The 23672-nt window shown below is 38.1% G+C and overlaps 1 protein-coding gene across 1 annotated transcript in view; it reads right to left on the reverse strand.

Annotated features, from left to right (window-relative positions):
- LOC104409805 (plasma membrane calcium-transporting ATPase 2-like) overlaps positions 1–23672 on the reverse strand; it is a gene marked incomplete at both ends in the record, with an annotated part of 74673 nt that overhangs the window by 39467 nt on the left and 11534 nt on the right. The window contains 5 exon segments of the mRNA XM_010019791.1: positions 10476–10718; positions 12168–12382; positions 14589–14753; positions 16504–16545; positions 22582–22677. Coding sequence (XP_010018093.1) covers positions 10476–10718; positions 12168–12382; positions 14589–14753; positions 16504–16545; positions 22582–22677 — 761 coding nt within the window.

Consider the following 23672-nt stretch of genomic DNA (forward strand, 5'->3'; position numbering starts at 1 on the left):
TGCCCAACACTCCTTCATAATGTCAGATGGATGAGACGTCCCCGTGTCTCTCTATAAGGACTTGCCAGTAGCCAGCCATACTCTTTTGCTGGGTGGTTGTGCTTAAACACGTGAGACAGGTTTGCAGGCATACTTACTAAACTTGTCCTAAATTGTTAAAACTTCCTTCCAGAAGTTAATTTTTCCATGCAAGGTGTGTGCCAAATCAGGTCTGTCATTCCTTCAGTGCCACTACACAACAGTACAGTCTTGCCTATGTTAAAATACTCTAGCAACCATCCCTTTAAAAACTTTCCATTTCCTCTGCTAGATTCCAGGTTGGAAAAAGGATTTTCTGTAATGGATACCTTCTGTCCATCAAAGTCATACGTCCCTGAGAAATCAGATCCATCAAAGTCCCATACTTTTGAGAAGTCCATGCCCCTTGCAGTTTCCTCAGAGTCTGTGGTTACAGTTCTTCAGCATCCTAAAGATTCCAGAAGAATTCTAGATCTAAATCTTTAGATTCTAGAGATTTCCCCAGCTTATCCAGCATCACCTCTAAAAGCAGAAAGGCCTTTCCACATTGACTTGTAAATAACATAGAAATAGGACTGACTGGAATCCAAAGGGGCCAAGAGCTTCACAGAAAAGAAGAGAAAACTGGAAGCTTGAAAGAAAAATTAGCAGCAAGGTCAACTGCAGAAGAAAGGAAAACTAGAATTTGAAGCATAAATTTTTACTGATTGTGGATTTAATACCAACTTTCTAGGACTAGCTACTTAGCAAAAATAGCAAGTCGAATTAAGTGCAATCTCATCCATAAAAAGGAGCAATGCCAAGTTGATTTAAAGTCTTTTCAAGTCTGTAAAGCAACTCCAGTACATTTATTGCTGTGAAATTAGCAAGGTGTTTTCTGCCACATACTTTATTGCTTATCTGTTATACTTCAGGCATTGCACCAGGCTTTGGGTGGTTGTTCCCCCCCCCACCCAGAAGAATAAACCATATTGGAATTCTGCGAGTAAAAAGAAAACTTACTAAAAACCTACATAGGGTGTAATAGATATTATATATTTCCATAACATATTTGAAAGAAAATTAATGTCCTATTTCATTATGAGGTGAATCACTCACTGCATTGTTTTCTAATACGCCTGTTTGTGTTTGATTTTAAAACCATTACCATTTTCTATAAAATCGGTATTAAATTATCACATTACAAATTATTATCTTCCTGTGCCTGATGATAGAGAGCACAAAGAAAACCTACATTAAAACAGATGTGCCTGAAGTAAGTGGTTTACACCCACTCGGATAAAAACAATAGCTCCCATCAGGAAAATATGCTCCCTGGTAATACCCCCTCCAAAGTGTTAACACTAAATTCTAACCAGCATATCAATCAGCCCCAAAGTGTGATGACTTTATCCCAGTAAGGTTCCAGAGGCATGAAAGAAGTACGTACTAAACCCACTGTGTCAACGTACGTTATTAAAATAAACGAAACACCAAAAACCTCTCCAAAACAAACTGAAAAACCCCACCACAATACCGCAAACCACAATGGTCCTAAAAATGCTCCAACAACAATAAGCAATATTCATATATCTACATGAAAACACTTTGCAATAGCTCGCAGGAAGCGCTGACTTTTAAAGCCTGTGTTCCTCCACAGGCATATTTGGCAATAGCTGGCACTTATCTCTGTAAGTGAATTATCTTACGCCAGTACGAGGTGAGTGGAAAGTAAGAACATGAAAGTAAGACAAATAACATAAAAGAAAAATCCTATGCAAGATATGGGGAAAACATTTCTTGCACCATAGCAAGTTAGAAAGCTCATTTACTCATTTTCATACAAGCAAACAAAAAAAACCAACTAATGTGTTAAATGATAATAAACTAACAAAAAGCTTCCAAGTGACTGTCACTCCAGTTTATAATCATGCAGTGATTATTTATTCCAACAGGAATAAATGGAATTTGCAATTACCAAACTTTAAAGGTAAAGACGACCAGCACTAAGGAGGTTTTTATTGTCTTGTTTTCTGTCACACGAAGAAAGAAAAGAAAGAAATATAATTTAACTTGATCATAAACTTTGAGCTAGCATGGGAGTAATTTGTCATGCTACATCTCTGGATGATCTTTAAGGTCCCTTCCAGCCCAGCCCATTCTGTGATTCTACAGTGTAGGATTATTTTATTTATCCATCTTCTCTTGCCATGTTCATTTGTGGCTGAGGCAGGACGGTCACCCCTTCCTTTGACAGTACAGGAGACTAGGAACGAAGGACAAGAGTTGACAGGAGCTGCATTCCCCCATTGCCAAGTTCATTTAGAATTACAGTTTACTGTAAAATGAGAACCTCAGTGAAAGAACTAGCTCTGAGCACCTCTCTTTCACCTTCTCTAGCTATAACAGTTCTGCCATACCGCGGGGAAACCTGCCTTGCCCCTGACAACCTGGCCACTCCTGAAAATACACAACCTTCCAGAGAGTTCAGCTAGGTCAATAGCAACGTACAGGATGGCCCTGTTCTGATCTCCGCTCACTTATCCTCTCTGCTTAGGGAAATCCAGCCCACAGCCAGCTGCCAAGAGCTTTCTAGGCAACTGATTCCACTCTACCTCTCACTTAAAACTCTCAAAAAGCTTTCTGATAGCAAGACAAAGCCCCTGTACCCCAACAGCAGAAAGCACACAACTGGGATAACAACATGTCCCAATGAGTCACATGTTCAAGTAATCTTTTCTAAACACAGTTATTTCAATTATTAACTCAGTAGCTAATTTAGGGAGAAAAAGCTATCTTGGTACCTCTTATTATATAAAACTTCAATGGCAAGTGATGTGTGAAGATCAGTATTCTCTGTAATTACCACTCCTAGAAGCAGAGACAACTAACTACTTGATCTACTATCTCTAATAATTATTATTTACACAGTAAATACTATGCACACTGTAAGTTTGGGTTGGGTTTTTCTGCTTTGCTTATTCTGAGGAAGTGCTTACCAAAAAAAAGTTGTAAATACTGTTGGGTATTTTTTGGTGATGATTTTCTTGCTGATATATAGAAAGAGACTTTGGCCTGCATTGTCTGTCCCCATCTCTAATGTGTATCTACATTATACGGTTGCATAATACTGGGAACAAACTATGGAAAGTGAGAGAAAACTATCAGTTTACCTATAGTGGTAATAACTGCCTGTGAAGTAAAATCTCTTACAAAATACACAGGTTTATTAGAAAACAGTTCAAATTTCAATCAGATCAGTATTTTCATTTTAAATGGCCCAAATGCACCATTTAGCTGGAGATTCAGAAATGCTCCACACAGTTTTTAATGCCATCCCCTGAGCATTTCAAAAACAAGAGCATGTACAATTTCCACATTTGTACGAACGCACTAATGTGCCCTAAATCCAACCCTACTGAGATGGAAGATGCCACCTTGAAATCCTGCACTGATCTTCTGCAAAGTAGGTTTTCCTCTGTGTTTCTCCATGTATCATCTGTTTAGTAACTTATCATACTGCTAAGATTGCAGAACACAAATTGGAAAACCTGGAGCAGAGCATCATGAGCTCATATAAATCCACTTGTTCTTTTTCAGACAGTGAGAAAATGGGTATCTTTGAATTCCTGCACCAGTTCTTCAACCTGCCAGCTGAGGATTATCCTCTCAGTACATTTATGTGACATTTCCTGGATGGCTTTAATGACACTAGAAGGAGAGGATTTTGCCATTCCATATGTATTCCACAGCGGCAGTGCAGGAAGATAATTCAAGCCAGTTGCTCCTTCCTCTTGCCTCCCTCATCCAGAGCCAGATGACACTTGACAACAAACTAGGCCAGTGTCATTCATTACAGGGGCTAAGTTACAAAAATTCATCCCAGATCTGTTTCTCACTGTTTACAGGTTTCCAGTATTACAATGTAAGGGTAAAACCTTGCACAGATCTATCCTTACATAAAACGTCTGTCAAACAGCACTCCTCCTCCTCCCTCCATTCTTCCCAACCTTAGAACACAAATTACTGACATCTCAACACATCATCAAAAAGGTAGAATTCATTTTGGAGCATTGCCTGAAGAAAGAAAGCAGAGGTAAAAAACCCTTACAAAAGATGGGCTCTGCTCAGATTGCTGCCAAAATTCACTCAAACCCTTCCATACCAAAATTACTGGTGCCAACCTCCCTGGGAATAAAGCTTGTAGCTGCTCATGAGGGAAATGTGATGCAGGGAAATAGCGAAAGCCACATGGCTGCAAGGGGGACCACACTGTGGAGAACACGGGCAAACTGCTGCTGTCAACTTCCCATTGCCTTTTCTCCTCATGTTCCAGTTTTTCCCTCACTGTGCCCTCATTGCAACATTCTGTTTTCTGGAGTTCTGTGCCTTCTCCCACTGCCTCTTCTTCCCCCAAGCTGACCTGCTTTCTCACAGGCAGGCCAGCCTTGACTGCGTCATAAATGTCTGATCTTCTTCACGGACATCAAGCCAACAACTGGAGCTGCCAGATATATTTGCACTTTAATGTTAATGGTAGGGAACTACGCAGGGAATAAACCAGAATTTAGGCCAGGCCATTTACTTGGCTTGTCATTTAACGTTAGGATAAATGAAAGCTTTCCTCAATCTATCCTTATTAAATTTTTTTTTCACCACTCTGTCCCCATTTCTGTCCTTCTTTTTCGTGGATGTGTTTTTGTTGGGGTTTGTCGGTGTTTTTTTAAAGTATCTATTTTAACTTAGAACATTGTTAGCAGCAATGGGTGAACTCATCTGGACAAAATACGAGATGACCTGAACCTTCATGTACAGTAAAAACAAATGATAATTCTGTCTTTTAACACAAGAAGCAAAGAGCTTGAGAAGAGGTTTTAAGAAAACCATACCTGAGAGTAAAAATATCTTTCCAATTTCAAATACCAAAATAACTACAAATGCCGTTTGGAGGATAAAAGCTACTTTCTCATGGCTCTCCTCTGAATAAAAAGAGGATTCTAGTGACATCCAATAGCAGCTTCGTTCAGCATGACTGCTTTTGGCAGACAGCTACAATAAAGCACAGGCTCTTTTGCTGTTGCCTCAGGAAATATAAATCCTCATGATTTTCCGTTGATAGGTACAGCATAATCTGATCTATTGGGCTTGGAGCTTTGTGTAGAAATGAAATAAACAATCTTTCCTGAACAGTTAGAGTCTCCTTCTTCCATTCTGTTTTGAAAACATGACTTACTATAAATAGACACATAATATATGTATATAGACAGATAAAAGCAAAGGTCTATGCTCTGTCAGACAAGAATTAGAAAGCTGCAAGCAACTACTGTTAAAAAGACATGACATTTCAATCCTCTTTTTCATCACTGATAACCTTACACAGTAATGTGGGGAAATGCATAGAAAAATCCATAAATCAACCTATTACTACTCAAGTTTTTAAATGACTCAGTAGGAAGCTTCCAAATACCCATATTCCTCAAAACAACTTTAAAGTTGTTTAAAAGAATGTCTTACTGGATTGAAAGTGATGAAATTATGAAAGGTAAAGGGAATTTATTGGCTAAATAGTGTATGTGTGCATATATATATATTATTCTTGAGACAGTTTTTTCATCCAATTAAAAACAACAGACAAGATGAATTCAAGTATTTGATAAATGAAATCCATTTGACTTAAAGAAATAAAAATCAGTAAGAGAAGTATTAGCGCTCTAGTGCTATAGACAGGAAAATTATGTCTTCCCACAACCCAGATAGCTGTACTACTTTCGGATGCAAATATATTCCTCTAAAATAAAAAGAACCCTTCACCTGGCTACTACATCTGTGTTCTCAATACCCACAGCAGATTTCCATCTATTCCTGCACAGCAGCCGCTGTGTTAAAATCTTATTTTCCATTACTTTTACTATTTCACTTCAGTAATTTGTTCTGATTTCCCTGTATCCTGGGTTACCGCCCTGTCCTGCCAGCCTCCCTCTACCCCTTTTCCCCAAGAAAGCATGAAGGGCATTCACTCCAGTATCCTACATCAGACAGTCAAAAGGACTCCGTATTCCTAGCAATAAAAGTCTGTGCCCAAATCTCTTGAATCTCTTTCAGAATAAAGTTAGAAATTTTGTTCCACTTATTTTAATAAAATGATTAATTATCTATTCAGGGAAAAGGAATTACACAAAGCAAGAAGGTGAATTCACACCTTCCTTCTTCTCCTTGTAAATCCCAAAGGCTGTGCCTATGTTAGCTCCATCCTCCTGCTCGGTGCCAGTGTCCTGAGCCAGCCTGCGTCCTCAGTGCCATCTCCTGTGAAGGGTGACCACTGCTCTCCCAGGCAAGACTCCTCTTGGGGAAGCCTGAGGAGAATCCCTGCTCTTCCCTGCTGGGGTTATCTGGGGCTCTCAGGGCCCTCCCTGATGCCTTGTGAAGAGTGATGGGTCTGAGCAGAATGTGGAGACCCTCATCTAGGGCTCTGGTAGGAATATGGTTGGGATTTGGGTGCTGGTAGGAACCTTGATAACTGCACTGTTTTCTTAGGCAGACGTTACGGTGTCACAGGCAGGTGTTCTTCAGCCAGAAGATAAACAGGAAGCACTGCTTTCTGTGTTGTGGCTTCATTCCCCCCTTTAGTTTTATCCAATAAAGGCCTTTTTGTTCCAAAAGTTTTACATGGTCACATTCATCACTTGAGTAACATTTACAAACATGTAGACTAACATGTTTACTTCACTTCCTCAGTTGGCAGAAGCTGTGGCAGGGAATGAATGTTCTGCCCTTACCTGTGACATCTCTGCCTTTTCTCCCTTGAGATCCTCAGTTGAAGGATGCTGCTGCATTGTAACACACACTATGCAAGTGCAGTAAACGGTCACCTGAACTGAGAACAGTCCTCCTGCAGCTCCAGACATGCACCTAATACAGGCATAAGTAGCTTTTTTGCTCCTTAAGCACCTACCAAGTACCAGCTGAAATGCCTGTGCTAGATCCTAATAATAGCGGGTTCAGCTGGCTGTTTTCCACTGGAGCTAAAAATCCCTCAATTAAATACTAACTTCGATCTCTTCTTGATAAGAACACATTATACCCGTCCACAACCATGTCATCTCTGCCCTCTGACAGAGGGCTGTTTTCAGGAAATCAGAAGAAATACTCTTCTAATTAAAACCACATTTATGCAAGCAAGAGCTCAATAGAAGAGTTCAAATCACTAGTGGTGGTATTTGAAGTCTCTATTTCATTATTGCTCCACGATATTCAAGATCAATGTGCTTCTGCTCCAAGTGCAAGGAAAATACTCCCAAAATGCAAATTTTGTTCTCAAAGTAAGACATACTTTACAGTCCTCATCACAGCTCACATGCAAAAATGTATGAAGTCTAATCTTTATTTTTGTGTGGGAAAGCTATCGAAAACATGACTAATGGAAAAGAAAGGTTTTCTGGAGAACAGCTTCACACAAACAGCATAAAACCAGCATTATAGTGGCTATGCAGCTAATGGAATGCAAAAGCAGCTCACTCAGTAACTTGATCCTTGGAAAGCACTAAAAAGAACTATATTTAATGATGCTATTGTTCAGTTGGACTAATTTGTGTTTAATTTCTCGGGGAAATTCAAATCTTTTATCCCAAGCAAGGATATTATTTTCTTTTTATATTTTTATCAGTGGTTCAAATGCCCCTTAATCAAGAAACAATGCAAGAGGGAATATTTCTCATTCAGCAGAGCATCTTGACTAATTTTATGGTCCCATATGTGATCACTCTGAACAGAAGTTCACACAAAGCACAATTTACAGCATACACATAACTAGATAACTAAAAATAGCATATGTAAAATTCAATCTTATAACACATGCACCCTTTGGGTTTGAGCTGATGTTCACAATATGATTGAATATCTTCTAAGAATGAGTGCACAAGTTTGCATTCAGTATCAGCAGCTAGAAGAATCATGCTGTATGCCTAATCCTAGAAACAACTCCCTTAGGTATTTTTAACTGTATTTATTTATGATTTAAAAGGGGCTATGGAACAATACCTTGTATCTTAAGCTTTAGCTTAAGCTTGTTATAAACAATGAATAAATGAACTCCTCTGATATTTGAAGTTGTTATTCTTGTGGTGTCTGTACCACAAGACTTGATGTTATGATAGAATCATAGCTAAAAATCACCTTTATTTTTACATGGAGAAGTTCAAGTAGTCATCTGCTATGCATCCAGCACAAGGGTGATTTCCAGGGGATTTTACCCATTTATCAGTTTGACAGAGAATCAGTCTCTGTGTAAAGCTAAAAAAGAACTGAAATGGTGAAATATCGACTCTAACAGACATACATAACTCATTTCAACAAGAAACAATGAAGTCAAACCAGAGTTAAATAAAAGTTCAAAAGTATACTGAGACCAAATGAAATACTAAGAACTATTACTGACCAGAAATTTTTCAGTCAAATGGAACTATTACCACAAGAGAAAGACAGAACATTATATTTAATGCTACAGGTGCATCACTCTGGGAAGTCCGATGCCACTCAGAAACCTGAATCTATTCTGAGATTCAGAGAGGGCAATGGAATGGATATTGAACAGAAACACTGGTTACTGTGATCTCAGGCATTCAGAATGAACAGTTAAATGTAAAACAAATGAAGCAGAGCAGACATGGAGTCTTGCTCTGCCAGTCACACCTGACTTCACTGCCACCCAACCTGCTGCCTTCTGCCTTGTTGTTCCTTTGGAATGAGGAAAATTCTGCCAACATTAGTAATACTCTCTCAAAGCCCTCCCAAAGTCAAATATCACAGTGGCAGCAAGGACTGATGCTGATGACCAGCATCACCTCTCTAGCAGTTACACAAACACAATTATATAGCTACCTCCTAGACTTCATCCCAGTTTGTCCCTATTACCTTGTCTTAACCCAAGCACTGAGGACGAGTTTGAGTCTGTCTCTCTTTCTACAGAAGGAAGTACCTAATCTTACTTAGGCTGTAAAAATACTAAAATAAGATGTATTAAAATAAGATGTTCCTCTCCCTAACAATCAAATGTAATACTGATTTATGAAAGCATCATTTATCCAGCAATAGTAAAATACTCTTGCTAATCTACAAATTAGATTCCAAAAAGCCACTGCCATAAGATGCCCACTATTACAGAGCATTTACATTGAACCACCTGAGAGTGGAAGGACCATCTTGCGTTTCAGCTATCCTGGTCGATTCTGACCTGGACAGCACACAGGAAAAGGACAGAATAAGATCCAGCCTCAGTTGACCAGAGCTATTTGTGTCTACGGTGCAGTTGTAGAGAGGTGCACTCACATTGCTGGCTGGTTTCAGCTGGAAGGTGCCCACAAATGGCATCTTTGTGAGCAGACGGAGGGTCTGTGTGATTGATTCCCTGTCCACTCATGCTGTTGGAAGCAGCTCCAGCTGCCTCAGGGGCTGGTTCTCCCCACATTTCCCTTTCCAGGGAGATCTCAGTGGGAACAGAAGAGTGAGCGCAAGCACAGCACAGATGACTGTCTGAAGGGTGCCTCAGCTGTGGCTTGACGTCAGACACTAATCCTGGCTACAGAGCCCTCAGGAGCCTTCATTTCAAAACCACGCTTGCTACAAACACACTTGGCATATCTGCGTCAGGTTTCTCTAAACATCCTTCTTCCAAGTATTGATTGTTACTAATATACAGATATTTACACTGCAAGAATTCAAGGAACTATGTGCTCCAGCCCTCAGCAGCATTTCTGTGTTTGTATCCTGTTTTCTGTGATTGTATTTTAAAAGAATACTCTTAAAACAAACATGAAGTGCAGGCAAGACTACACTAAACAGCTCGGCACAAAGCTATGAAAAGGACAACACGTAAACCCGTAAACTAAAAAAATGTGTTTGTTCTGCACCACTAAAATTAAGCTTGACCTTTAAAAGAGCAAATCAATTGGAATTGCAAAAGTTTTCAGCCTCTTAATTAGCTTCTTACAGAAGAATCTAATGCTGTAAGCAAGCAGGATATTTCCATTTTGCCTTCCTTTACAGACTGAATAAAATACTTCTGGATGTAATTCACTTCAAACCAGAATGAATAAAGATCATGAACCTCATTGATTTAACCAATCCAATTTGTCCTGTTTGAGAATTAACTGAAAGTTCTTAGACACACAGAAATAACTGTGCACATATGAAGTCTCAGTGACAACTTGTTCTGCTTTCAAATTTACGTGCACCAGAACTGGGCCATGCCAATCCAACAGCAGGAGAGTTTTAAATGTAGCATGGTCTTGTACTTGTAAGTACATCCCTATCCTTAAAAGATATAAATATGTACTTCTTACAGCACCTGTTGTCATTTTGAGGACCTCAATGGTATTTAACGCTCCATAATCGACAACAGGATGTTAAGGAATTAACATTGCTTAAAACATTACAACTCCTTCTGCCAGGTTTCTTTCTATTGACAGAGAAAGCCCACGTACCAGGATCTTTGTAGTGTAAGCACTGTTGATAGCAATTGCATTAACCAGCAGTTCGAGGGTTTTGGCGGGTATGGAGTCTGGGTCCGGGATCTCTTTGTAGTGGACATCTCCAACGTAGGCTTGGACCACCGTCATCCGGTTGGTCGTCAGCGTCCCTGTTTTGTCGGAGCAGATGGCTGTAGCATTACCCATGGTTTCACAAGCATCTAAGTGGCGAACCAGATTGTTATCCTTCATCATTTTCTGAGAAAAAACAAAATAAAGAGCTGTCAAGATTTGCTTTGATAGATTTTTAACATCAGCTATGAAAAGCAAAATGCATGTATTTAGTCTTGTCCATGAGAACACAACACTCACTCAACTAGAACTTTGACTGGGGATGATAACCCAATGCTTAGTCACAGACAACCAAGCAGTGACTAGCCCTGCAATAATTCTGCCTTTCATAAACCAACACAGTCCCATCCTTTTTTGCAGTATATATACATTTTAGGAAATTAGCTAAAGAAACTGAAGATAGCACGTTTTTTTTTTTTAAACAGTATCATTATAGCAAATATTAGATGTTTTCTAACACTATTCCCAATGCCAGGATGAGATCTTGCAGCACACAGAGGGACCACACATTTGGGAAAAGAAACAAACTAACAACAAATGCCACCAACCACAAGAAACCCCACACCACAAAAAACCACCAAGGTAGAGTACTCGCTGCACTGTGCACCTGGAGATGCAGAGTTACTGCTTTTATCTTCTCTGTATTAAAACCATCCTGTGTCCCATCACCTGACATTACTGTCAGACAGTATCTTGTCCTCACAGGGTGCAGTACTACCACTTGTACACACAGCTGTATGGCAGCTGGACACCGCACATGTAGATACTTACCTATGTGCTGCACGTGTTGGATGAAGGATATAAGGAGAATGGGAAAGTATTTTAAAAGCAGCTAAAGTCTTTACTAGCAAAATGCCATCCTTGAAAGGAGCTCTTTTTTCCGAATAATAATGATGTTTGGCTACATACGAATCAAGCTATTCCTTCCTCATGTTCAGACATTCATTTAGTTACATACTAAATAGAAATCAACTTCACAAAATCTTCATCTAAGATTCCCAGAATCTGACCAACCTGCTAAAACAATCTGAGAAAACTCCTGAGATAACAGTGATCCACAAGTCCAGGATTTTAATCCTCTTTCATTTCCTCATAGAATCATTTACACTGGCTGCAAAGAACTGCAACTGCACTTAAGAAAAGTACGTGAGAGCTCCAGTGGAACTCTCTCATTTCTTTGAAAAGTGTTCCTGAAGGCTTCAAATCCTTGTAAAACTTTTGTACTATTGCACAAGAAAAATGTGAATACAAAGTTATTCTGTGTTAAAATCTCATAGTAAATTCTGCTCAACAAATTTCTGTTGCCCTTGCAAACTAAGTAGGTGTTTCTGCTGTTTGATATTCCTGTACTGGGTAGTTTTAAAGATATGTATTAGAATACTTACGTAGCTGCAGTTTTGACAGAAATACTTTTAACACAAAGCAAAGTTTCACTTCCAAGGAATTTCACTCATTAATATTTTGAGCACACTTACTTACAGGCCACTTTTCATCACACCTAATAAAACCTGAAGCCTCACTAGTAAACTCAACTGAACAGCATTTTCTCCCATAATTATTATTAATGTCTCTTACCTTTACAGAGTAAGCCAGAGAAATAGTGACAGCAAGTGGAAGTCCCTCAGGAACAGCAACCACAAGTACAGTAACACCAATAATGAAGAATTTAACAAAATACTGAACATAGACAGGCGTGCACTCAGGCAGCCACTGCTTCTTGTTGACCACAAACGTGTCAATGGCAAAATATAGTACCAAAATTATTACAGTGATGGCAGACATCACCAAACCTGAAAACAGAAATAATCAATTACTATAAACCAAAACACAATTAAAAACATGTGCAGTTAGAAATCTACATTAGAATTTGATATGAAATTATTTTCTTATTCTACATGACATTTTTCACCAGTACCAATCATGATGATAATGTTATACTTTACGATGCAGAAAAAACATTACCATAATGCATTTACAACAGCCCTACATTCCAGTGAATAAGGAAACACTGAGCTCTACAGAACAGCTGAATCATATCACGTTAATTTTTAAGTACCATCTTACTGCTGCCTCTAAAACTTCACAGCCAGTCTGGTTCCACAGGAGCTCGCTGTTACTGAAGCTAAGTTTTTTCCCTTTAGTGCATTACTTTGAGTGGTACAACATTTATCTGGCCTTTTAACCTCCACCTTTTACAAATTACTAGTCTATCCATATTCAAACACTCATCTTTCTTTAAGTAAGATTATCTTAAGAGGCTTGAGAAAAGGAGTCTCCTGTAGTTTATGTTGCTGTATAAGGTATTTTAGGAAAGCCCTACTGGTGTGCCTGGCTGAATACAATGAGGCAATGCTGCTGGATCATCCACAGAGCAGGTTTTCCCTCCTTGCTTGAAAATACAATAAATACCAGTGTTTCCAAGGTTTCCCTTTTCAAAGGGACATATGCAAACCATGCATATTTTTATGAAGAGAGGCTCAAGAGGTACGACACTGACAGCACAGCACAAGAGACACCAACAAATATTTCACAGAATTCATGGAAGATCTCAGGGACTTAATATGCTCTCCTAGTGACACGGGCTTTGCTAAGCAAGCACTCCCCCTCTGCAGTTTTGTGCCTGGATCTGAGCATACAAACTCCATTGGAACATCTATTTTGCCTTCTATGATTGCTCTTCTTTGGCAGGTTTTTATGCAGCAGTTAAGCCTGCATTTCAGAGTAAATTAATTTCTCTCTAATGAGATCATACAGTAGAAGGAGAATGCTGTGAATTTCATGTCTTGACTGGGTAAGCTGAAGGATGCTAAGGTTGACAGGAAACAGATGAGCCAGGGAGACTGGTATATGCCAGAGGATAAAGGAAAACCATTAAAATATTGTAAAGGCAAATATTCATGACAACGCAAGACATCCCCAGAGACTGCCCAATGAGAAAGAAAAATCAAATGAGGCAATGATTAATTAATTGAATTCCTATTACTTGCCACATTACGTTTAGAAATCCCTATACAATTACTTTAAAAGTAATAGTCAAATCCCTGCCAAAATACCAGAGAGTAATAATCAGAAGGCAAGGTAGAAAGGTATTTAAGATATTAATGATCATGAGAAATGAAGTGATTTTATATCAAGGCAACTGTTGTACAACTAGCAACAACGCAGAGAAGATTAAGGAATATGAAACTGGGCAAAGCATGAAACTGGATATGACAGAGATGATACCCACAGATTCCGAGCCATGCACTGTTCAGGTGGAGACAGAAATGGCATCATGGTGTTACATGATAACTAAGTGTAATGAACTTAAAAAGGAATGAGAAGGAGTAGCAGGGGTAGAATCAGAAGGATAAAGGAGGCTGAACAGAGGTAAAGTTAGGCATCTGGTGTAGGGCGTCTGCCAAGGATCTGGACAGAGATTAAGTTCTCTTTAACACAACTAGAAAAATGAACCTAACAAACATTATGCCATTATGGAAGAGTTTCACTTTCTACCTACATGTTGGAGACGTGCTGCTTCTAACAGTAGGGACAATGTGGTACTGGATGCGTCATGTTTGGGTAGAAGGCAGGAACATGAATATTAGGAGAGAACAGAATGCTTTCTGAATCAGTAACAGGGAAATACTGTGTGAGTGGTATTTTGAGATGATATTAGAGATTTTGAAACTGTGTACTCAGAAGTTCTAAGTGGATAGGAAATTAAATCTGTAATTACTGCACTTGGGAATATTAACTATGACAAAAGCTACATTTCATTTTGATTCCAATATTCATTACAATCCAAGTTGCCCAAAGCTTCCAGTTTCCTGACAGTCAAAACTATGTTTTAGGAGAATAAGAGATCTTCAATACCACATGCTATCTTTAGAAAAGCATTAAGATGACCCATTTCTAAATATTGCAGTAAGAGGCCCACCCTTTTTTAAGAATAATTGGCTTTAAACCCCTTTGTTGCCAGTATAACATACTGCTAACTCAGTTATCCGGTCATACCTGCTTTGCCTATCTGGACTGCCAGCTTGGTCAGCTTTCCCTGAAGAACAGACTTTTCCTTCTTATGCATGTTGGATTTCTTCTTGTCTTTGTCATCTCCTTCTCCCCCTTCTGCACTCTTCAGTGGCTGCATCTCCATGGCAGCAGCCCCATCCTGCTGCTTGGCTAATAATGCAGAAGAAAACAGTTACTCCAAAAGTATTCATTCCTTTTGTCATAGTGTAGATACTTACTGATTCAACCAGCAACACTCATTGCAGGGGCTGACTGCAACACAAATGATTGTATCAATGCACAGGATTACACTTCACTCCCATGACAGACAGACACCCCTGTAAGACCCAGGGGGGGTCAGCAGGGCACAAATGTACAAGCACACCCATGTGCACCCCATAAACATGGGGATAAGCGCTGCACCGTTTGTCAAGCACCATGAAAGCCACTGGGTTTTATTTATTGATTTTTTTTTAAACCACCGATGACATTCTGTGCTATACACATATATATAACTTAATGTCTTGCAGATTACTTGTCAAGTAACAGTACATCAGTACTGCAGCATTTCCTAGACTAGATCTCAAATGCTTTGGCAAATAGACATTCTGTATTTCTCTAAATGTTGCTATGTCTCATGGATTACAATGCACCCTTACAGTCAACACCTTAAAGACATTTTAAAGGTAACATGGTTCCACAGATGATTGTGGGCCTGATGTCTTGACTGCATGGGCACTGCAGAGACCAGGGGACTACATTTTGCAAACTGCTATTCTAGCTAAACCTAGACTTCAAAAGTTTCCTTAGCATTCAGTGTTCGAGTAACTTAACCATCCGATGGCAACACCATCATCGGTCTCCCATAAAAAGCACACAATTTAAAGGCTAAAGCAACCATTCGTGAAAGAATGCTAATGCTAATATAAGGAAACTTTATTTTAGTATCAAAGAGAGAGACATGTTTTTTAAAAGCAATGACATTCCAGTTTATATATGTGTATGTGTCTGGTCTGTATTGAACACAGACATAAGTAAATTAAATAGAATGAGATGAAACAGCTTTGCTTTGACATTCGTGAACAGGTTGTACAAAATTGTGCTTATTTGACCTGGAAATCTAATTTGTGTACCTAACCTTAAATCTTACTCATTTAATACCATTTTATTTAATAGTTTTGTACCATTAACCACTGAGTTTATCTGTTCAGTTTCTGATCCATCACCTTTGCAATCTTTAGTACTATCTAAACTATAGTTTAGATGACTTCTTTGGCATAACCCAAAGAAATTGTGACAACCGTGTCTCATACTGTAGAAAAGGAACCATGGCTTTGCTTCAGAGAAAGTAAAATATTTATTTGAATTTCTTCCTGAGATTGAACATTAAATAAGAAATTTCTAAGATTCTTAATCTTCCTGTTACTTATCCTTACACTATACTCTTACATTGCTGAATAACCTCTTGGCTTCTAAGTTTCCTTCTAAGTTACTGCTTTACCTTCTCCCTGCAAAAGAAAATGGGTCCACACAATGCCATTAAACACCAGGAGTGATGAGACATACCAAAAATACGGTTGGAAATCCACTAACAATACATAGCATACATAACTTGCACAAGAAAATGGATTTTAAATGAGCTTTGTGACATGAAAGTATAATCTATAAATGGCTTATTAGAAATACTGCTCTTCTCCTATCCTAAATATCTGATACATCAAAAGTCTGTGAGTTATAAACACCTTGGAAGGTTTCTTTGTTAGGTTTGGTTGTTTGGGGGGGGGTGTTAACATTCTGTTTGAACAACAGGGCCACTTCTACACACAGGCACAAATCACATATTGTCATGTTACTTTTTAACAGAATTTAACTACATGCTAAAAATAAAATCCACAACCTCCTTAATATGAAAAAAGATTACCTTTGTTCTGGCTGTTCTCCATATTCCCATCCTGCATTTTGCCTATATGATGAAAAATTTCAACAGACAACAGACAGTAAACAACCTTTGCCCAAGACAGAACATGAAAATGGGAATTTACATAAAAAGGGCAGACAAAAGCAATGAGCATGTTACAGAGACTTCTTTCTGGTCAGAGACCATTGTTATCATACATTTACTTAGGACAACTTAGCTGGACACATTCATGGACTGCAGTCAAGTTCAATGCTGTAACATGTAAAATACTAAGTATTAGCACATGATTTTGAGCAAATTGAAGAACTTCAGAGGGTGAAACTAAGAAAAAGAAAAAAAAAAAGAATCCAGTGGAAATTAGAATTTGAATAATATTCCTGAAATGAAATTTCAGAAAGCTGGGACTTAAAAGAACCAGAGGTATAATTTTGGCACAGCCCAGTATAGAGCACGACTATCTTAATGTATTCCAGAATTAAATTAATTATTTTAGTAAATTAAGAAAAAATATAAATAATTGTGTCACTAAAATAAAAATGTAAATCAGATCTGGTTTTTAACTTACGTCTTCCTCACCTAGCTATATTATCTAGCAGTTACTCCAGTAAATACAAGTGCCACGTGATTCTTCTATAGTCAGATTTATCCTGAAGAAAAATTTGCCAAGTCTATCTAATTTCCTATTTTAGCTGCACACAGCCTCAGCATTCCAAAGTCCTTATGTGATTTCTTTCTTTTTTAAATTGAAAATACACCATTTGAAAGTCTCTATGAAATACCAATGGCAGAAAACAAATCAGAGTGTACAAACCATTGGTATTTGAATAACCAGCAAATAATTTCAACTGTATTCAAAATTTCTTGGTGGGATCCCTTAGGAAACTTTCACAGTGACATAGGAATTTATCTTATGGAAAAAGACTGCTTGAGTTTTATAAACGTGAGAGAAGGGATGACATTCTCTTTGTATAGTTATGTATAACGCACAATAAACAATGCTAAGGAAAATTAATAGTTAAACCACCTTGATAGGATTTCTGAGACATTCCAGTAAGAAATGTATCATTAGAGTTTATAAAAAAATCTGACAGTGGTTAAGTCCTGCTCTTCTGACTTCCTCCAGGGATACAGCTGAAACTGACATGCACAATAAAGCAGCAGAAATTATGCTTCAACGTATGTATTCATTTTTTCAGTCTATGCTGTGACTAAATAGGAGCAAAATTGAAAGGCTAAGATGCATTTCCTACATCTTTGTATTTTCAGTAATTGGGAGACCACTAAAACCTTCCCTGTCCACAAAAGGACAAATGGCCAAATGAGCCATGAATTCATCTCTTCACCCTGTGCTAGCAGGCTGCAGGTACTGAGAACCTCCAGAGCACAGGAGGCCCAGCACAGCAAGGGGGTCTCAGTAGGTATAATCATCTTGGTGCTCCAATGGATTACTGAAGTAAACCCTTCAGCATCAACTGCTTGTCTGGATTTCTAACTCTGTTCCCACCTTGGCTATGATAATATATAGTATCTTCCCCTTCGCCATGAGACATGCATGGATGAACCCGAACAAAACCAAGTTTGTTTTCGCTGTGGAATTTCCTTAAGAAATTGTACACAGAGTGCACAATTGAACTTGCTATCTCTCTAATGGCTATTTTTCTTAGAATGTTTTTTAATAAAGTTAGTGGAAGACATAAAACATCTCCAGAGATTCTGATTTCTGGCTAGAGGATAAAGCCTTCCTTAAGAACTGGAAAACCCTAATTTAGAGCAGTTTGCTCTATAGCTGTTTTTTCAGAACACAATTCAAAACCTTAAAGCAGTATAATTGATGATTCTTCCATTTAAAAAACAAAACAAACCCAAACCCATGGCTTGCATAACTGGCAAACACAACACATGCTGTTTTTTCTATGTAAATCCAAGTATTTAACTTGATGTTACATATTTGCTATTTAATAGTGGCATTGTAATTGTTGTAATGAATTACACTAACAATTCATCTACTCTGGCTACCTCAAACCAGCAGGACACCAAATGGATAATCACTGCTAACGGTGGGAACACCAGTATGTAAGAAATACATTCTTAACCTCAGCAGCTACTGCATTTAGGTTGTTGGGGCAAGGGGAGAGTCATCACAGCTAGTTATATTCCAGTTATGTAGATAGAAAAACAAAGAACAAGTAATTTAGGTAATTATGACAGAGAAAACATGAAGAAAAGAATAGAAAGGATTGATTTCCTCCTGTTCAAAAGAATTCTAAACTTGCACTTGGCTACACATTATAAATAAAGAAATTAAGAAAGAAAATGACCTGATAGAATCACTGTTGCTGAGAGATCCTTTCTCCTTTCAGTCAGTGCTAGGACCAGAAATACTATCCTGTATTTCTGGCCTTTGTGCATTGTTCAGAAACATTAAAAGGAATGAGTATTTATTGATAGTTGATAATGTTTTACACATAATTCTTAAAAAAAAAATTTAAAAAAACTATTTTCCCATAATTTTGCAAATCTTTTCTTCTTTTTTGAAATAAGTAAAAGGAACAGTGTTTGGGCTCTGGAATCTGAATCTGAGTTTATTTTTATCACTTTCCTAAGCAAGGATGAAAAATCAGGTTTATTATTTATAAGAATATAGAGCCTCCCCCTATGACTTGCATTCTGCAGTTGCTTTGAAGGTTCTGGATTTGAATATAAAACATTCTGCATGTTGTCTCTGCCTTACTAAAATTTGTCCTTTGGAAAGCACCCATGGCACCGGTCGTAAGTTCCTACTCCGAAAGACAGGTACTTCTCCAAATAAACCTCCCAAGACAAGACTCCTCTCTACCTCTCCCAGCCCTTTATAAGGAGTCAGTGACACAGAATAACAAAAATCTATCGCTGGCATTAGAAATTATTTGTACATGGGAGGAAGTGCACAGCATCACCCAAAGCAGCTAATGGAGTTATGTTTTCATGTGCTGCGATGAAGCAAAAAAGCACAAAATACCCTGTGGATTTTCCACAAGGGCTCCTCTTGCAATAGAAATGAGTTATAGCCCTCTTCACGCCAAGTTCTAGTCTGCAGCTAGCAAGAACAGACGCACATTGCAAATCTATATATAGGGGGAAAAGTGACGTCAAACATATCTGCAGTGAATACTTGGAATTCTCTCATGCAAGCTGGTATCAGAGCCAACGCGTTACTAAAACACAGGTTGATTATAAAAGAACAAATCTGACTCCACTGAACCTAACAGGAAGTTTTAGCCAATTCTTCTACACACACATTAAATAACTTCACTTACAAGTTCAGAAAATACTTTAAAACATATTGAAGCTGCAGATTGTTCTGCAGGAATTGAACAGGGGTGTACACACATGTGCCAGAACTGATAGAATTAACGGTACCCATCGAGTATTTCAGCTGAGACTTTCCTCTGAGTCTGCTGGGCTATTTCTAGATCAGAATCTAATTTTCAGTAACAAATTCTGAGTACCAAATGCCAAAACCACCCCCAACGACCCGATATAGAGTAGGAATGGGGCAGTGCTCTAATGACAGTGATGAGTACTCCTTTCTCTAATTAAATCAAATCTGGGGTAAACAAGCTGAAATAGTGATTGCTGTTTCCCATATTTTCTTTTAAAAATCTACCTTTTCTAAATACAACACTTCAAGATCAGATGAATTTTCATGAATTACATTCTAAAACCTGAACATATTTCCCATAGTTTTTAACAGACACCATCAAACAATTATGTATTTTAATCTCAACTACTAGAACTCAACGGAAGTTATAGCAGTTCCTTCAATACACACAGGCTGTGTCACAAACCTGCACAAATTTAGCACTATAAGCTCACTGACTGAAAACAAGTGACTCTTTTGTATCAACTCTATACTAGACAACTAAGACAACATTTTCTCTGAAATGGTAACGTGTTTTCAAGTAACAACTTGAGCTAAGTACTTACTCAAGTGTATAATATTTTTTTCTTAAATGAAGGTATTTTCTACGGAGAGGTATTGGACTTCAGGTAAAAAAAAGTGTCTTTCCAGTCACATCTCAGGGAGAATCCTCTGACATTATTGAAAAGAAATTATTTCATCCAGACAGAAACCTGGTCTCCTGACTTTAGAATTTACTTTTTTCCTTCTTTTCTCCCACATCCAAGCCCCCTTCAAAACATATCTACATTATTCTCTAACTCATCCTCATTGCTAAGTAGGAAAATGTGTAGTATAAACAGACCAGACTTTGGCAATTTCAAAGCAGGACTAACTCTACTTGCCAAGAATCTGTTCTCTTCTGCACACAACATCAGGTAAGCTGAATTGCTGAAAGTATCTCCTGTTCATGTTGATCAAAGATCTGCAGAATTAATTCAACTGCCTCACCTCAAAGGAGTTGAAAGCAAAAACATACTCAGCTGCACAAAAAACTGACTTCTGCACTTTGTGCACTGAAACCAAGTGAGTATGTGTCTCTCATAAGCTAAACAGGGACGGTATTGTTTCTGATGGGAGAGATTATGGAAAACCACATGCTTAGTTAAGACACTGACTTAATACCCCTTGGAACTCAATTTATATACGAAATTCAGGCATTAAGACCAAACACAAAAGGTATTTACCAGGCAACTAAAGCCTGATAACACAGAGATGAGGTTACAACTACTTGGGACTCATCTCTGCATCCTGCTGAGTGGCAGTTGTCATCCAGCAAAGCACTTAAGCAGATGCTTAACTTTGTACTCTGCAACTTGCAGGACTGAGCATAACTGTGAGACTGCAGTCTCCAGAGGGACTGGGGGGGATACCTGGTAAGACTTTGTGTGGGTATATCTCGTTTACACACAACAAAGTAGAATTATAGAGCATAAAGAATGGGGAATGAAATATTCATCATGAATTTCCTGGTTCTTGGTCTCTAAGGAATCTGAAATCAGAATGTTGGAACCAGGATGATACAGGCTCCTGTCATGCAGTGAGATGTAGAAATTACAAATCCTAGTTTTCCAACAAACTTGGCATGTGAAGGAGCAAAGCTGAAAATCTGGTTACACATTTCTTTTAAATCCTAATAAAGTTACTTCAAAATAGCCTCAAAGATTTCCTATGTCATTGCTTTAAATAAGATATTGCACCAGTAAATCTTCGTGCTTGTCTAGTACTTGGCATTGCTATGTCAGAAGCTCTGGTTTCACATGCATAATGCAACAACTGACCTGCAAGGAAAAAAAATCTATCACCAACATGATGAAAAGCAGGATGACTGTTGTCAGTATTCTTAGTGCAGCACAAGAGGGGAAGGTTTTTATGGCAAATAAAGACTAACGTATCTGATTATCACAAAAAATACAGCTGCTGCCTAGACTAATATTGACCCATTCCATTTAATACTGGTGTTAGACTATTCAAAGAGATACTTGAAATATCTGCATGCTGAGAAGTGGGGTCAAGAATCTGTACTAAGAGACAGCCAAAACTGACTACAGCAATATTTTTTTGTTTCTTTTTAGTAAATACAGGCAGGCTCACTAGATGATCACTGTCTACTCTTCCAAAAAGATGCTCAAAGCAGCAAAAGTTATTCCTAACACACTGTTAGTTGAAACTGAGCCAGATTCCTGATCCCAGCACTATTTCTCAGAGCTACATGAAGACTAATGAATACTTATGAGAGTGCCACATCAGAAGAGAAGAGATAATCATTTTATCATGGTGTTCTTCAGATCTACACTGGCAAATGTGTGAAGAGCTTTACAATGAAACTTCATGTAAAGGCAACTCCAAAGTTTTGAAACTAGCCTTGCTTAACTGTTCCTTTTAATTGCAGTTTTAATTAATGGCGAATAGACCATAATTCCTACCTCTTCCTCTCCGTGCTTAATTCTGTGTGAATGAAGTCAGTCATAGCATCTTTGTGGCATCTCTTATAAGCTACCATAGAGTTTATGGAGTAGGATCTCTCAGAGGGCAATCACATGCACATACCACATCTGTGCAGTTCATCAAAGGAGGAGGGGATCTTACAGAGTCAGGAGAGAAAGCTATCAAATACAGCAAACTGGGTGTTCGTGACGTACCATTGACTAAGCTGGCATTTGCATTACCAGTGGCATTTGCACCTGCTGCACCATCTGTAGCTGAAGGAGGGTGGGAGGAGGGATGGGAAGACTCTACTGAGCAATAATGGATAAAAAAACAATATAAATAATAAGAATAATAATAACAACAACATGAACAAATGCACATGACAAAACAAAACCGTTTATGGAATACTATGGCTTTGTTTTCTTCAAGATCAATCTGGATTAAATTAATTAACATAATTTTCAAAAGCAAAATATCATTACAAAGATGTTACAAAAGCAAAAACTCATGTGGAATAACAATAATAATAAATAAATAAATAAATAAAATGGAAGGCATTTAATACAGTTGGTAAGAACTGACAGTATACATTACTATGTGCACTGCATTGGTCCTTTATTGTGCGATTTGTTTAATATAATGTTATGCAAATATTAAAATGGTAGAAATATTTCCCATGAGTTAATGAATTTACACAATGCATGGGTAGTTTTTAAATACGCAGCATACTACAGAGTATATACAACATTACAGACCTTGTATTTTATGTCATGTTGCATATTATGATTGCTGATACAACCCAGTCTAATATGGGCTCAGTCTATATCCTGCCATAACCTAGATAATATGCACATTGATCTGAATAGAAACATCAAGCTTTTCAATATCGTATGTGGAAATGGCAAATGAAATTTTGAGGAGAACAAGGAGTTATTTTAAATCCAAATAAGAAATGTAACTGGTTTGTGGTGAAATGAAAAAAAGTATCAGAAAATAAAATCGTTTTGTTTTCAGCCATTATCTGCATAGTAGAGAAACTGGTCGAGAAATCTTTCCTAGCAGGAAGGTGGAAAACCCAAAGAAGGTTTTATTACTTTATTATGTGTTTAATACTAGAGTTCACAAATTTAGTCTCTACAAATAGTAGATTAAATAAGCCTTGTTTGGTTCATGTTGGTCAATTGTTCCCAATGGAACACGGAGGTCCTGCAACGAATCCTGATTGAAACTCTTGAACTTCTGCAGCACCTGACCCATAGTGGCTGTTTGCCACTGTACTGGTTTGGTATTCGAGAAAAATAGT

The sequence above is a fragment of the Nestor notabilis genome, unplaced genomic scaffold, assembly GCF_000696875.1.
Source record: "Nestor notabilis isolate BGI_N333 unplaced genomic scaffold, ASM69687v1 scaffold12600, whole genome shotgun sequence".
Classification (NCBI taxonomy): Eukaryota; Metazoa; Chordata; class Aves; order Psittaciformes; family Psittacidae; genus Nestor; species Nestor notabilis.